The sequence below is a fragment of the Otolemur garnettii genome, unplaced genomic scaffold (assembly GCF_000181295.1).
Source record: "Otolemur garnettii isolate 467f Iridium unplaced genomic scaffold, OtoGar3 scaffold00064, whole genome shotgun sequence".
Classification (NCBI taxonomy): Eukaryota; Metazoa; Chordata; class Mammalia; order Primates; family Galagidae; genus Otolemur; species Otolemur garnettii.
Window position 1 is genome coordinate 10,488,365 of NW_003852459.1, and position 17,807 is coordinate 10,506,171.

General features: G+C 38.5%; 1 protein-coding gene across 3 annotated transcripts in view; it reads left to right on the plus strand.

The window, feature by feature from the left end:
• The window catches only part of RIF1 (replication timing regulatory factor 1), a 60,308-nt gene that overhangs the window by 5,144 nt on the left and 37,357 nt on the right, over positions 1–17,807 (plus strand). For all 3 annotated transcript variants that reach the window (XM_023515033.1, XM_023515034.1, XM_023515035.1), the window contains 7 exons: positions 308–404; positions 1,472–1,599; positions 1,691–1,785; positions 5,522–5,711; positions 8,355–8,447; positions 11,992–12,130; positions 15,011–15,162. In XM_023515033.1, the coding sequence (XP_023370801.1) occupies positions 308–404; positions 1,472–1,599; positions 1,691–1,785; positions 5,522–5,711; positions 8,355–8,447; positions 11,992–12,130; positions 15,011–15,162 (894 nt within the window). The remainder of the gene's footprint in view (positions 1–307; positions 405–1,471; positions 1,600–1,690; positions 1,786–5,521; positions 5,712–8,354; positions 8,448–11,991; positions 12,131–15,010; positions 15,163–17,807) is intronic.

Below are 17,807 nucleotides of genomic sequence, written 5' to 3' on the forward strand. Positions count from 1 at the left end.
GGGTAGAGTGTCATGGATTCACTGCTCACAGCAACCTCCAACTCCTGGGCTCAAGCGAGTCTCCTGCCTCAGCCTCCCAAGTAGCTGGGACCACAACACCCGGCTATTTTTTGGTTGCAGCCATCATTGTTGTTTGGTGGGTCTGGGCTGGATTTGAACCTGCCACCTTAGGTGTATGTGGCTGGCGCCCTAGCCGCTTGAGCCACAGGTGCCGAGCCGAATATGCTAATTTTAACATAATAAGCTTTTACTTTCTAAAAATTTACAATTGCACTTGTTTGTAATAAATGTAATTTTGTTTTTGTAGACTCACATTTCTAATCAAAATTCGGAGCTGAGTAGTGCTGCCCTACAAGCCTTGGGGTTTTGCTTATATAATCCCAAAATTACTTCAGAATTATCAGGTAGATAAATTTATTATGACTGTTAATATTTTTAGGAGATATATATATAGAGTCTTAAGCTTAAAGTATAAATAGTTTGATATTGGTAAAAATACTGTTACCTCTGTATTGGTCTCATAACTAATAGTTTGGAATTTACTTTAGAAAAAGAAATATTGCTGAGATTATCATGATCAACTAGATATAACTGTAACTTTGATACTATAAAATTTGTTTTAAAAAGATATTTTAAAATTGCAGTGAAAATGGAAGCTTTTATTCAAACGTAAGTAGTGAGGAACATGCTAAATTGAAAAGTTCTTTAATGCTGGGTGTGGAGGGAGGATTGCTTGAGATTAGGAGTTAAAGACTAGCCTGAGCAAGAGTGAGACTCTTGACAGTACAAAAAAAGAAGAAAGAAAAAGAAAAAAAGTTCTTGTACATAGTGGTAAATGTGAGATAATTTGTAACTAAAAGTGGTAATGAAAGCATAGTACCTGACGCTTTTGAAGTTTACAGTCATCTCAGCTCTTGCTCGGTAGTTAGTAGTTGGTTCTTGCAAAGGAAACCTAGGAAGTGATCTTTAGAGAGGAGAAATTAGAAGTAGATAATAATGATGTCAGAAGCTTGTTACCATCTTTTTTTCTGAGAGAAGAGTTACTGCTTATTTTATATAAGCATATAAAAAATGTGCAAATATGCTTATATATGCACGTCCACATATATATGGACGTGTTAGCTACCTAAAAAACAGGTATAGTTTATTTTGGAGCAGAGATGCAGAATTTATAGCATCTTACCAGAAATCATCTCCCATGTTTAAACCTACCAATGATACCTATAGTTATTTGAGTTGCACAAATACCTATTTGTTATTTTGAGTCTACTATTTATTTTCTCTGAATACACCTTCCCCTCTAATCTGAATTTTATGCTTTGGGGAAGTTTTGTTATCAGCAGTGGTTCTTTGATCCTTCTCTTTGGATTTTATAATTGGAGAGTATGTTATTTTTCCTATATTTTCATATTTTGGATTTTTAAGGAGTATAAACTATTCTGCACAATTAAAATTAAAACTTGTTTTTCAGAGGCAAATATTAAAGAACTGCTTTCAAAATTGAATGATATTGTTAAAAGTCCAGATAAAAATGTACGTACCAGGGCACTTTGGGTGATTTCTAAGCAGACGTTTCCTACTGATGTTGTTGGCAAAATGGTGAGTATAGGTTTGTATATATCCTCTTACCTACATCCAATAAAAACATTTCGAGCTTATTTAATTTGTATTTATTTGGTCTGTCTTTTAGGTACCCAGTATTATTGATTCATTAGAAACACTATTTAATAAAGGAGAAATACATTCTGCTGTTGTTGATTTTGAAGCACTAAATGTTATTATAAGGTATGCATTTGGATGTTGTACAAATTGGAATTTAGAATTTAGTTCAAGGGATGGACTTTTTGGATTTAAATTTGAGGTGGTAAGAGGGGACTGTCTTTTATACCACAAAATTTAAGAAAAAACAATAGCAGGAAGATAGAAATAGATATGTATAAGTCGCTAGTATGGTTTTAAAAATAAACATGATTATTTTCCTACTGATAACATACTTCTTATTTAAAAAATCTTTGTTAAAGCTTTTGTAAAGGTTTTTAAAAAATCATATGAATCCACAAATGGTCTACATGGGGGGGTCCTTTCGGAAGGCAGTTTTAGTGCCTAGCAAGGAAAAGAAAATTGTCTTCTACTCATCTCTGTTCTTTTTTTCTTTTTCTTTTCCTTATTAACAGAGATAGAGTCTCACTTTGTGGCCCTTGGTAGGGTGCTGTTGCATCACAGCTTCAGCCACCTCCAGCTCTTGGGCTTAGGCAACTCTCTTGCCTCAGCCTCCTGAGTAGCTGGGACAACAGTCTCCCCCCCCAACGCCCAGCTATTTTTTGTTGCAGTTTGCCACCCTCTGTATATGGGGCTGGCGCCCTACTCACTGAGCCACAGGCACCCCCCTCTCATCTCTGTTCTTAAGGAGACATACTGCCACTACAAACTGACATGGTTTTTGTCTTGTTTTTCATTACTTAAAGTATTTTTTAATTGTTGAGCTGTTTGCTTTAACTACATGGTATTCTGATATTCTGATTATTGTTGGCATTGTATAATACTTCTTTTCAGTAAAAATATTGAATTTAATGGTATAATTATACACGGGCCCTTCGTATCTCTAGGTTCCACATCCCTGGACTCAACAACTGCACATAAAAAAATTCTCAAATACTGAATATTAGGCTTTTTTTCTCTGTCATTCCCTAAACAATATAGTAGAACAACTATGTAGCATTTACATTGTACTAGGTATTTGAAATAATCTGGACATGATTTGAAGTATGTGGAAGGGATATGTATAGGTTTTATGCAGATACAGTCATGTATCACTTAGTGATGGGGATATATTCTGAGAAATGTGTCATTAAGTGATTTTGTCATTGTGGAAATGCATAGTGCTCCTACACAAACTTAGGTAGTGTTATTGCTTCTAGGCTGTGAACCTGTGCAGCAAATTGCTGTACTGAATAGGCATTTATGACACAATTGTGTTTATGTATAAACATGCAAACAGAGAATGGGTACGCTAAATACAGTATAAAAGATAAAAAATGGTGTACCTATATAAGACACTTTTTTTTTTTTTTGGACACAGTCTCATTCTGTTACGTGGGGGGAGAGTGTTGTGGCCCTCATCAGAGCTTACAGCAACCTGAAACTCTTGGGCTCAAGAGATCCCCTTGGTTCAGCCTCCCCAGTAGCAAAGATGACAGTTGCCTACTGTAACAGTCTGCTAGTTTTTCTATTTTAGTAAAGGCGGGAGTCTCACTCTTGCCCAGACTGGTCACCTCAGCTTCTTAGAGAGCAAGAATTACAAGTGTGAGCCACTACACTCAGCTGGGCACCTTTGTGAGTAGAGCTCACAGGACTGGAAGTTACTCTTAGTGAATGTGACAGTACTATAGATTTTATTTATTTAAACATTGTACAATTAGATTACACTGACTCACTAAATATATAAAAACTTTATTTTTGTAATTTATTTTTATTTATTTTTTTGAGGCAGAGTCTCCAGCTATCATCCTGGGTAGAGTGCCCTAACATCACAGGTCACAGTAACCTCAAACTCTTGGGCTTAGACAATTCTTTTGCCTCAGCCTCCCAAGTAGCTGGGACTACAGACACCCGCCACAACACCTCGCTATTTTTTTGTTGTAGTTGTCATTGTTGTTTGGCAGGCTTAGGCTGGATTCGAACCCGCCAGCCTTGGTATGTGTGGCTGGCGCCCTATCCGCTGAGCTAAAGGCGCTGCCCTTGTAATTTAATTTTTTTTTTTTATTAGTCTCACTTTATTGCCTTCTGTAGAGTACTGTGGTGTCAAAGCTCACAGCAACCTCCAGCTCCTGGGCTTAGGTAATTCTCTTGCCTCGGCCTCCCGAGTAGCTGGGACTATAGGTGCCTGCCACAGTGCCCAGCTATTTTTTGTTGCAGTTTGGCCAGGGCCAGGTTCGAACCCGCCACCCTCAGTATGTGTGGGGCATGACACTCTACCCACTGAGCCACAGGCACTGTCCTAATTTTTAATTTTTTTTTTCTTTTAACAAGTTTTTTTTTTTTTTTTTTTGAAACAGAGCCTCAAGCTGTTGCCCTGGGTAGAGTGCCATGGCATCACAGCTCATAGCAACCTCCAACTCCTGGGTTCAAGCGAGTCTCCTGCCTCCACCTCCCAAGTAGCTGGGACTACAGGCCCCCGCCACAACACCTGGCTATTGTTTGGTCATAGCCATCATTGTTTGGCGGGCCCAGGCCGGATTCAAACTTGCCAGCTCAGGTGTATGTGACGGGTGCCTTAGCTGCTTGAGCTACAGGTGCCAAGCCATAATTTTTAATTTTTGAGACAGTCTGTCACCCTGGGCATAATGCTATAACCATCATCATAGCTCATAGCAACTTCAAACTGTTGGGCTCAAGACATCCTTTTGCCTCAGCCTCCCAAGTAGCTGGGGCTACAAGCATCTGCCACAATGTCCAGCTAGTTTTGTCTATTTTTAGTAGAGATCAGGTGTTCTTATTTAAGCTAGGTTGGTCTCAAACTCCTGAACTCAAGCAGTTTACCCACCTCAGCCTCTCAAAGTGCTAGGATTCTAAAATTTTCTTTAATAATACATTGATATTAGCTTACTGTAACTTTATTACTTTAGAAACTTACAACTTTTAACTTTTTGATTCTTGTATTACAACATTTAGCTGAAAATACAAACACTTTGTATACCTGCACAAAAATATTTTCTTTAGATTTTTATTTTTGTAAACTTTTCTCTATTTAATTTTTTTTTAACTATTTAAACTTTTTTGTTAACAACTAAAGATGGATATCTGTGTGGGCTTACACAGAGTAAGGACGATCAATATCACCATCTTTCACCTCCACTTAATGTTCTATTGGAAAGCTTCAGGGGCAGTAACAGACTTGGAACTTTCATCTTCTGTGATATCTGTACCCTCTAGAATGCCTCCTGAAGGGCCTGCACAACTAACATTTTTTTTTCCTTTTTAATTAAGAGACAGAATCTCAGTTTATCACCCTTGGTAGAGTGCCTTGGCATTACATCTCACAGCAACCTTCAACTCCAGGGCTTAGGCGATTCTCTTGCCTCAGCCTCCTGAGTACCTGGGACTACAAGCGCCCGCCACAACGCCTGGCTATTTTTGTTTTGCAGTTTGGCCGGAGCCAGGTTCGCACCTGCCATTCTCAGTATATGGGGTCAGTGCCTTACCCACGGAGCCATAGGTGCTGCCCAACGTGCTCTTATTATTTTTTTTTTTTTAATGAAATCAAATACAGATAATGGATACATTCATGCATATGTGGGGTACAGTGTGCTGATTTTTATATACAATCTAACGTGATAGTACTCTTATTTTTAAAATTTGTAAAAATAATACAGAGATGTACAAATTTGCAAGTAAATATTAGATCGGTTTCTCGTGTGTGGATATATTCTAAGACAATGGGCCATGCTATGCATACTTAATATGTCACTTATTTTCCTGGTAGTGAGGTCAAGCTGTTTATTCTTTGATTTCTCTATGATAGGCTAATTGAGCAAGCTCCAGTTCAAATGGGAGAAGAGTCAGTGAGGTGGGCAAAATTGGTCATACCATTAGTGGTTCATTCAGCCCAAAAGGTACATTTGCGGGGAGCAACTGCTCTGGAGATGGGAATGCCATTGTTGCTTCAGAAACAGCAAGAAATAGCATCTATTACGGAGCAGCTTATGACTACTGTAAGTATTACTCTAAGGATTTTCTGGGTACTTCATCAGAGGGTGAAGAAGAGAGCTGTTTATTATTACTGAAGTCTAGGCATTTTACCCCATTGCCAGTGAATGGGGACTGGAAAGAGATTGTAATTCTTTTTTTTTTTTCCTTTTTATCAGCTCCCTCCCTTTGCTTAATTGGGATTATATTTCTGAAAAGGGGAGGGCATTGATTAAGTGCTGTCTAAGTTATTGTATAAGCCCAGTCGGTAGAAATTTAATATGCACATCACCTTAATTTAGTCTGTACAATTTCCTACTTACTACTTGCCTCAAGTTTTAGGTTTTCTGCCCTTTGTTCTTAACAACAGGTATTTATTGAGCACTTTTAAATGCATTGCAATGTTCCAGGCACTGTGAATATGGCAGTGAACATAAGAAGCTTGTGGAGCTTATTTTCTAGTGGGAGAAAAAAATAAAGTATATGATATTAGGTAAAGAGCCCTATGTCAGGCAGGTAGGACTGGATAGAGGGTGCCACCCTCTACTAGATAGAGAGGAATGGTAAAGCAGACAGGGAAGTAGAATATGAGTGTTTATGTTCTAGTATCTACTCTAAAAATCAGATCAGCTATAAGAATAGGACATGTGAATAGTGATTTGAAAGCAGTACAGGCAATAGCTGTATGGATAATGTGGGATAAGCTCATTCAAGGGAAGAGAACCTTGAACAGGCCCTGCTCCTAGGTTTGTGTACACAGGAAACATTGCGGATGTTAGAGCAGTAGTGGGGTGAATGAGGGTGAGAGGAATAGAAGATGATGTCAGAGGAAGAAAGGGCCCAATCACATGGGTCCTTGGGTTGGCCATTGTAAGGATTTATTGGTCTAGGTTATATGGAAAGCTATATTTGAAGGTTTTGAGCCTAGGAGCGATATGACTTGGGTTTTAAAGGAAATACTGGCAAACACTGGCTATATTGGTCTGTTATATTGAGAATAAACTGGGAGGAACATACTTGAGTAGGAGCAGAAGACCAATTAGGAGATAACTGCAATAATCTAGGCAGTGGGGGAGTCTTCCAGATTCTGAAACCTGGGGTTATACTTGTATTTTAAGTTGGAGAGGTAAATTTACTCTTGGTAATGTTGAGAGTATAACTGCAAGTTATGCTCCAAAGTCTTTGTGGATTGTTTTATTCTGATGCGTTTATTCATTTTTAATATCTTGTTTTAAAATCCTTATAACATTAGTCTCACTATGTTGCCCTTGGTAGAGAGCCATTGCATCACTGTTCACGGTAACCTGAAACTCTTGGGCTCAAGCAATTCTCTTGTCTCAGTCTCCCTAATAGCTGGGACTACAGGTGCCTGCCACAATGCCCAGCTGTTTTTTGGTTGCAGTAGTCATGGTTGTTTAGCAGGCTAGAACCTGCTGGCACACTACTCACTGAGCTATGGGCGCTGAGCCAAAAAATCCTCATAAAATTTAGATAAAATATTCTCAGATGTCTGTTGGCCATGAAGCCATTAATGTATTTTTCATTTCTTTTTCTTTGAGAAAGAGTGTAATTCTGTTGCCCCAGGCTTGAGTGCCATGGTGTCAGCTTAGAGCTCATAGCAACCTCTAACTACTGGGTTCAAGTGATCCTTCTGCTTAAGCCTCCTGAGTAACTGGGACTACAGGTGCCCACCATAACACCCAGCTCATTTTTCTATTTTTAGTAGAGCTGAGGTCTCACTCTAGCTTAGGCTGATCAGCTTAGACTGATCTTGAACTCCTGAGATTAAAGTGATCCTCCCGCCTTGGCCTTACAGATAACTAGCATTATAGGTGTGAGCCACTGTGCCTAACCTATTAATGTATTTTTCTGTTAATAGTGTGAGAAGGCTAATATATTATTATTTGAACTCTAGTTAAGGATGTACATTCTGAAATTATTAGGGTAAAGTATATTGGTAGAAAAAAATATGCTGGATTGAGAGATGGATAGAATAGCCAGATACTATAACAGTGGTCCCAACTTTTTTGGCACCAGGGACCAGTTTCATAGAAGATAATCTTTCCTGGGTGGGTGAAGAAGAATGGTTTTGATAAGAATCTGAAAGCAGTTGATTTACCATGGTCTCTGTGTGGTCAAGCCTCTGCTAATTATTTATACTTGCAGTTTCTCCCTAGCACTAGCATCAGCACTTCAGCTCCAACTCACATTATCAAGCATTAGTTGCTCATAAGGAGCATGCAACCTAGATCCCTCGTATATACAATTGACAGGATTCATGCTACTATGAAAATCTAAGGCTATTAACTTACCTGACAGGCAGAGCCCAGGCAGTGATGGGAATGATGGCTGTAAATACAATTGGTACCAGTGTGTTTAGCTGCCGGGAATTGGGGACTGCATTGTTAAAAGGCAGACATAGTAAAGTGTTAATGGTAAGATCTAGAAGTTTATGTTCAGATATTTACTCTAAAACTCTTTCAGATTTGTTATGTGCTTTGGAGTTTGTATTTTGGGTTTTTTTTTCAAAGGTGGTATTTTTATTAATTATTAAAAGGGTTAATTGGCTTAGGGAATCAATTTTTAAAACTTAATTCTAGTCTTTGATACTGGATTTTTTTTTCTATTCCAAGAGTTTATTTGGTAAATAATTTTGCTTTTGTTTGCAGAAATTAATCTCAGAACTCCAAAAGCTATTTATGAGTAAAAATGAGACTTATGTGTTAAAATTATGGCCTTTGTTTGTTAAACTACTTGGAAAGGTAAGTGTATAGTTAATAGTCCACAATTTTTACATGCCATCCCTTTGTTGTCTTAATTTTGTGCAGTACAGTTGATCCTCATTATTTATTCATACCTTCCTTACGTATTTTCCTACTCACTAAAATGTATTTATGAACCTGAAATAACTACTTGCCATGGTATTTTCTGCCATTCATCCATAGCCAGAGGACACCCAATATACATGTTCACAGTTGAAGTCAAGCAAGGTAATGCTGCCCCCCCCCCTTTTTTTTAAAGATAGAGTCTCACTTTGTTACCTTTGGTAGAGTGCTGTGGTGGCATAGCTCACAGCAACCTCAAACGCTTGGGCTTATGTGATTCTCTTTGCCTCAGCCTCCCAAGTACCTAGAACTACAGGTGCCTGCCACAACATCTAGCTGTTTTTAGAGAAGGGGTCTCACTCTTACTTAGGTTGGTCTCAAACTCCTGAATTCAAGCAATCCACCCACCTCAGCCTCCTCATAGTGCTAGGATTATGGGTGTGAGCCCCATGCCTGTCCCTTTGCTCTGCCTTTCTATTTTAGCTCTCATACCTTAATTAGGTATCCTTTTTGTGGTCCATGTAGTACCATGTTTTCTGTGTTTTTTCTTGCTGTCACCCTGGGTAGAGTGCTATGGCATCACAGCTCACAGCAACCTCCAACTCCTGGGCTCAAGCGATTCTCCTGCCTCTGCCTCCCGAGTAGCTGGGACTCTCTAGGTGCCTGCTATTTTTTGGTTGCAGCTGTCATTGTTTGGCGGGCCCGTTGTTTGGTGGGCCTGGGCTGGATTCGAACCCACCAGCTAGGTGTATGTGGTTGGTGCCTTAGCTGCTTGAGCTACAGGTGCCGAGCCTCTGTGCTTTTTTTAATGTTACTGGCTAAAATGGTCCTCAGACAAGTTACCTAATGGCAATAAGCCTAATGGCAATTGTTCAGGCATGAATTATCGTGCTGTTTGTCCTTGATTTTGATGTTAAGGAATCAACAATGTAAATTAAGGTTAAGGTATCATTTAACAGAAACAATATTAAAACAAAGTTATGATATTGAACAGTTGCCAAATGTGACCAGAGACTCAAAGAAAGCTAATTTTATATTTCCCAGAAGAGCCATGGGTCAAAATATACTAATTCAGTGTTTGAGGTGGTTTTAAAACATTAATATGGTGAATAATGAGAACCATTCAGCTTGGTTTTGGGGGGAGGGTGTAGGACAATATACTATTTTATTTAGATCTTTGAACCATTTTGAGTTAGTAGTTGGAAATGATAGAAGCCACACAAGGGTCCACATTGATTCTTTTGCATGTGGATGCTCTTCTTTCCCAACACCATTTGTTTGGTTTTTGTTTTTTGGGGGTTTTTTTTGAGACAGAGTCTCACTTTGTTGCCCTCGGTAGAGTGCTGTGCCATGACAGCTCATAGCAACCTCCAGCTCTTGGGCTAGAGCAATTCTCTTGCCTCAGCCTCCCAAGTTGCTAGGACTACGGCCGCCCACTACAACACCGGGCTATTTTTGTTGCAGTTGCCCCTGCCGTTTTAGCTGTTCAGGGCCAGGTTTGAACCTGTCACCCTTTGTATATGGGGCCGGTGCGCCCTGCCCACTCTGCCACAGGCTCCGCCCCCAGCACCCTTTGTTGAAAAGACTTTTCTCTATTGAATGGTCGGAGTACCTTGTTCAAGAATGAATTTGAGCACATGTGCAAGGATTTATTTCTGTGCACAATATTCTTTTATCCTATATGTCTGTCCTTTATGCCAATACCATATGTTTTAATTAGTATAATCATTACCATATGTTGTGTTTTGTGTTTTTTATTTGCCAGGCTGGGTTAAACCCACCATCTCCGGTATATGGGGCCAGCACCCTACTCACTGAGCCACAGGCACCACCCTACCATATGTTTTAATTAGTGTAGTTATATAATGAATTCTCTAACTTTATTCTGTTTCAAGATGTTTTTGGCTACTTGAGGCTGTTTGTGGTCTGAGGGTTATTCTTACCTGTATCTGTGAAAGGCTGTTGGAATCTCAATAGGGATTGCAGTGAACCTGCAGATTGCTTTGGGTAGTTGACATTTTAATAATGTTAAGTTACTGGCCTAGACCTAGTAGTTTTCTTGTGGATTCTATATTTTCAAAGTTATTTATTTCTTTGAATTTTATCTTTTTAGACTTTTAAGACTGTTAATGTTCATATAATTTTTTCTTTCCTTTTTTTTTTTTTTTAATAGAGACAGAATCTCACTTTATTGCCCTCAGTAGAGTGCCGTGGCATCACACAGCTCACAGTAACCTCCAACTCCCGGGCTTAGGTGATTTTCTTGCCTCAGCCTCCTGAGTAGCTGGAATTACAGGTGCCCGCCGCCACACCCAGCTATTTTTTTGTTGCATTTTGGCCAGGGCCGGGTTTGAACCCACCACCCTTGGTATATGGGTCCGGTGCCCTACCCACTGAGCCACAGGCACTGCCTCATATAATTTTTTCTTAAAGCATTGTTCACATGTCATTTTTCTACTTTATACTTTATTTATCTTTTTGTTTGATATTCCCATTTGGATTATATATAATATTTGGAAGTATTTTTTCTTTTGGTTTTGTTTTTCTTTTATTTCTCCAGTTTTCTTATCTGTTTTGCTATTTTATTATCAAATGTTAAAATTTTCTACATTTCTTTTTCATTCATGAGCATTGGTCTTTAACCACTTTTCATGCCTATCTCAGTGTGTTTGAAAAGGTGGTTTTTATTAGTTACAGAGGTCCACATATTTCCCTAATATTGATGACATTTTTCATACAGATATGTATTTTCTTTGATGTTGCCTTGGGTAACGTTTGGAATTTATCTACTTTCCTAATTTTCTTTAATGTTCTACAAATATTCTGTTACCTATTATCTGCTTCATTGAGCTACGTTTTTGATCTTGAATTTTGAATGTATATAGAGTTTAGTATTTTCCTTTTTTTTGGCTGGGGCTGGGGTTGAACCCGCCACCTCCGGTATAGAGGGTGATGCCCTACTCCTTTGAGCCACAGGCAGTACCTGAGTTTAGTATTTTCTTAAATACCTGTCACTTTGCATTATTTTATTATACTTAACTCATTTTTTTTGTTTGTATTTTTTCAAGACAGAGTCTCATTGTGTTGCCCTCAGCAGAGTGCCATGGCTCAAAGTAACCTCAAACTCTTGGGCTTACGAGATTGTCTTGCTTCAGCATCCCAAGTAGCTAGGACTTCAGGCACCCGCCACAATGCCCGGCTATTTTTTTGTTGCAGTTGTCATTGTTTAGCAGGCCCAGGCCGGTTCGAACCCACCATCCCCAGTGCTTATGGCCAGCACTTTAACCACTGAGCTACGGGTGCTGAGCCTTAACATGTTTTTTTATGTTTTGTGAGTAATTTGTCTTTTGTTTCCCTGTTAGATTATGAGGTCCTAAGTTATGAGCCTATGTTCATTGAGTGAATAGATAAATGAGTGATTATAATGCCCTTATTTTGTTACATGCAGATAAATAACTTCTTAATGGTTTTCTTCTTTCAGACCTTGCATCGAAGTGGGAGTTTCATCAATTCTCTGTTACAACTAGAAGAATTAGGATTTCGTAGTGGAGCACCCATGGTTAAAAAAATAGCTTTTATTGCTTGGAAGAGTTTAATAGATAATTTTGCTTTAAATCCAGGTAAGAAAATAATGTTTTAACAATTTTTATTTTCTTCTATAAATTCATTTTATCCAACCAAACAAGATAAAAACATGGAGCTTTTCTGATTCTTTGGATGTTTTAATTGAAACTTAGCTATTGCTGAAATTTCTTACTTTTGGGGGAACAAGAATAAATTTATAATGAAAATATAATTTAAAGACCAGACACAACTGAAAATCACAAATATAAAATTTGTTTTACATTATTTAAAAAACTGAACAAAATGATAAATACCATTTATGACTATTTCTGTTTGTTATCACTGAGTTCAATACTTTGTACTTAATCTTCACAGTGGATCTGAGGTATAAGTATTAATCACTGTTTTAAAAAGATTAACTTACCAAAGGACACATAGCTAGTAGATAATAGGAGATAATTGTGATTGCCATAGAATGTAAGTATCTGTGATTGGTGACATTTTTTTCCCCAGAATCTCTAGAACAATGCCTAATAGTGGGTTAACAACATATGGAAGCAATTCCTTTTATTATCCTAACCATATCTTCTTGTCCAGTGTTTGATAATATATTTACAAGTCGAGTATTTAGTCCAAAAGTGATTTAATATAAACACTAGCTGGTAGTTGATCTCAGATTTAGTCAGTACTATATGCTTACAGATTTGCTGAGTAATATTGATTTTAATCCTATATTTTTCTGCCAAAGAACATTAGTAATCCCTTTCCCCTTTTGGTGTGTTTTGTCAGATGATTATTTGTATTGACTATAATTTTATTAAAAATATAGGTTAAAGTATAGTTTTAAGAAGAATTTTTAACTGAAAATGTCATGTCACCTGGTTTTTGCACTGGTTTATGATCTGGAAATTATTTGGGTCTGTCCTCCATACCTAGCAGTGTAAAGTAAAGTTAGAAATTAAAATCTGTTGAGGTTACATATTAAAACACAAAATAGAAATGGCTTAAAGAAGGTCAATACAATTCTATATTGTTTGAAATGAGCACAGTTAGAGTATATTACCAGTATGGATCTAGGAAGTCATCAGGGAATCAGATGGCTATCTTTTTCTGTTATCTTCAAAATGCCTTAAATGCAGACAGTACATGTAGGAAGGAGGGAAGGCGGAAAAGCAGAAAGGTCTTCTTAGATAAGTCAGCTACCTGGAAAAGTGCCTCCCAGGAATCCCACACACATTTAAATCTCACTGAGTAGAATAGCTTAATGACAGACTAGAAAAAGAAGTTAAACATTGGGCACCTGTCACTGTCCTGAATTAAAAAATCAGGTTTTATAATAAAAGCAGACTTTAATTGCATAGCACCTAGTAAGTAATCTTCACTACTGGAGGGATGTTAGAGTCCACATCATGAATCAGAAAGTCAGAAGGAAGGAGTGTTCCTTCCTGGCTGGAGGACTTATTCACACAGGGATCTGACTTTATTTTCTTTCTTTTTTTGGGGGGGGGGGGTTGTTGTTGAGATAGAATCTTACTCTGTTTCCCTGGGTAGAGTTCCGTGGCATCATAGCTAACAGCACCCTCACACTCCTGGGTTCAAGCATGATCCTCTTGCCTTAGCCTCCTGAGTAGCTGGGACTACAGGCAGCTACCACTATAGAAAAATGCCTGGCTACTTTTTTCTATTTTTAGTAGAGGTGGAGTCTTGCTCTTTCTCAGGCTGGTCTTGAATTCCTGGGCTCAGGTGATCCACTCACCTCTACTTCTCAAAGTGCTAGGATTACAGACATGAGCCACCATGCCCATTCTGACTTTTCTTTTTTTGAGAGGGAGTCTCACTGTGTCACCTTTGGTATAGTACTGTGATATCACAGCTCACAGCAACCTCAAACTCCTGGGCTTAAGTGATTCTCTTGCCTCAGCTTCTCAAGTAGCTGGGACTACAAGCCCCTGCCACAACGCCCTGCTATTTTTTGTTGCAGTTGTCATTCTTCTTTAGCTGGCCCAGGCCAGGTTTGAGCCCGCCACCCTCCATTTATGTGGCTGGCACTGTAACCACTGTGCTACAGGTGCCAAGCGCTGACTTTATTCTCTTTCGGAAGTGTTCTAAGTAGTGTAATAGCTGTAAGAAACATCGATTAATGATGTTCTATCAAGTACATGACCTGACTGATGTTTCTAAGTTCTTTTTAAGTCTTTCTGACAAGTTACTTGAGCACAGACTATATTATTAATTTATGGATCCCCAGTCCTGCTAATGTAGTATACTTTTGAATGTTTAAAGGTTAGATTTAATTTTTTAAGATAAAGTTTAATAATCTCATTATTAAGGTAGGGCAGACTCAAGTCTAAATCTGTTTAGATTTCCAAAATGGAATTAGTGTCCCCAACAGTAATGAAGTTTGAAAGAATAAATGACTGTTTTTTTTAAATGGTACCTTTTTGCCATAAATATGCCTACATTTTGTGTCAGATGGGGATAATTAGAATGCTAAAGCCACTGGAATAGTATTTCTCAAAGTTTTGACATTTTGCTCTGAATAATTTGTTGTTGAGGACAGTCTTCGGTTTTATAGGAAATTTACTGGTCTCTATCCCCAAGATATCAGTTAGTATGTGCTTAGTTGTAACAACCAAAAATAATTTTAGACATTGACAGATGTCTGTGGCTAGGAAAATTACCTTTGACCCACAGTATCTAGTGAATGTTACCTATTACCTTTTTAAGTATGTTGTTGTCTTAATAAGTATTTTGATCCAGCTGCACTGTAGTTTGTCAAAGTGAAAGTTTTTGGTACAGTAAGAACAGCCTGGTGATATTTTTTTGGTTTTTTAATCTACTCTCTTGCTTTGGTAAATGGAGACTTGCTTAGCTGAATTTTAAAATTAATCTTTAGCTCTTTAAGTCTTTTACTTATGTGCTTATTTTCTTTTAAGATATACTATGTAGTGCCAAAAGACTGAAGTTGCTAATGCAGCCTTTGAGTTCCATCCATGTAAGAACAGAAACTCTAGCATTAACAAAACTAGAAGTTTGGTGGTATTTGCTGATGAGACTTGGACCTCATCTTCCTGCTAATTTTGAACAGGTAACATTTCAAGTATTGATTGTGTAATACTTTGTGTTTTTTTAATAATGTGTTCTTATTCTTGCTAATTTTAATATTTAGTGTTATTTATGCTAAGTATTCGCAGACTACAATATAAAAGACCCTTTTTATTCCTAGCAAAGAAGTTCATTTTATTTTATTTATTTATTTTTTGTAGAGACAGAGTCTCACATCCTCACCCTAGGTAGGGTGCTGTGGCGTCACACAGGCTCACAGCAACCTCCAACTCCTGGGCTTAGGCGATTCTCTTGCCTCATCCTTCCCAGTAGCTGGGACTACAGGCGCCCACCACAACGCCTGGCTATTTTTATGTTGCAGTTTGGCCAGGGCTGGGTTTGAACCCACCACCCTTGGTATATGGGGCCAGCGCCCTGCCCACTGAGCCACAGGCGCCACCCAGAAGTTCATTTCTTGCAGAGGATATTTTTCAGTTGCCTGAAATGGAGTACCTTTACTAAAGCCTTTTTAATCAGCAAACACTCAGCTATTTTTACTTTAGAACCATTACAATTTTAAACAGGGACTTCCCCCAGATTGTTAAAATGTTAATTGAGCGTAAAAGCAACACTAATGAAATAGGAGTCAAGTGTTACACTGTGTAGATAACAAGTTTGATCAATTCTTACATTTTGTTTCTCCTTTTTCTAGGCTACGTGGTGATAACTCTGTAATCATATAATTCCATTGTAGGTTTTTTGTTTTTGTTTTTGTTTTTGCAGTTTTTGATCGGGGCTGGGTTTGAACTCGCCACCCTCTGACATATGGGGCTGGTGCCCTACTCCTGATAGAAAATGATTTTATAAATTCCTTTAGATTTTGGTATCCTTACTGGTATTTAGATAAAAAAGGTTTTTTTGGTTGGTTGGTTGGTTTTTTTTTTTTTTGAGACAGAGCCTCAAGTTGTTGCCCTGAGTAGAGTGCTATGGCATCACAGCTCACAGCAACTTCCAACTCCTGGGCTCAAGCGATTCTCCTGCCTCTGCCTCCCAAGTAGCTGGGGCTACAGGCGCCTGCCACAATGCCCAGCTATTTTTTGGTTGCAGCCATCATTATTTGGGCCCTGGGCAGGATTCAAACACACCGGCTCAGGTGTATGTGGCTGGCACTTGAGCCATAGGCGCCAAACCGTTAGAAAGGATTTTTTGGGGTTTTTTTTATTTGTTTGTTTGTTTGAGACAGAGTCTTACTATGTCACCGTACTGTGGTGTCATAGCTCGCAGCAACCTCCAGCTCCTAGGTTCAAGCAATACTCTTGCCTCAGCCTCCCAAGTAGCTGGGACTACAGGTGCCCACCACAAAGCCCGGCTATTTTTTGGTTGTATTTGTCATTGCTATTTGGCAGGCCCAGGCCAGTTCGAACCCACCAGCTCTGGCATATGTGGCTGGTGCCATAGCGGCTGAGCTACAGGTGCTGAGCCTAGATAAAAGGTTTTAATCTTTTCATATTAGCTTTCTGAATTTTTTATGGTTAAATGAAAAGGGGTGGCTCTGATAACTTTTTCATTTCTTTGTCACTTATCTTGGATTTGGGAGGTACATTTTATGGTAGTTCTTGTCTTTTACAAATAGTAGGGAATTCATTTTGGAAAGAGACACTTCATAATAAATGTACTTGAGCCATTTTTTAAGTTCTTAATATACAGAAAGTGCCAAAAATGTATACACATAATAAGGAAAATAATAAAGTGATAACGCTCAATACTGATAACAAAAGATGAATACAAGTCATGTTTGACTTCTCACTTATAAGAGGTACTCCATCTAGATACTTCTTATCACGACGAAGTTCTGCTCAAGTTACCGTTTGAGTGACATTGATCAAAGTGTCTACTTAAATCACTATGTAGGCCATTTCATTTTCTTCCTGAAGTACAGCCAGTGTAGCCAAGTTATTACGCTTTGCCACATTGTTTAAGGTCCCTATAGGGGTGTTACGTCTGGAGAACATGGGGGAAGCTCAGCCGTACCTCTTCCCTTGTGCACATCATGCACAGTACCATGTCTCAGACTCATCACGAGCATGCAGTTAAATGTGTTGGAGGTTCTGTTGCATACTCACACCTCCCTTGTCGTACAACATTCTTGAATTTCAAATACAACTTCCAAATGGTCTTGTGCTCCTCAAACAACAACCACTCTTTCTGTTTTCTTTGTCCTTCTGTTGCGGGTGATGCTAGCATTCATTTGAATAATGTCATTTTTTGAGCAAACGTGATACTGTTCTTTGCTACTATAATTCAACTTTGATAAGTAATACATAGATTAAATGTGTATACAATTTTTGACATCCCCAATATTGAGGCATTAAATTTGGTATAAGGAGTAATTGAAGATAGACATTATAATGATAATGTAATCAGGATCATGAGTTTTCCAATTTATTGTTTGATAAGATTCTAATAGGCTAATCTTACTCATTTGTCCAACACATTAATTGAAATAGTATATTGAGTAAAATAGATGTGACTGGTACTAGGATGATCTTAGAATAGGGGTTTTTTTTGGAGACAGAGCCTCAAGCTGTCACTCTGGGTAGAGTGCTATGGCATCACAGCTCACAGCAACTGCCACCAACTCCTGGGCTCAAGCGAGTCTCTTGCCTCTGCCTCCCAAGTAGCTGGGAC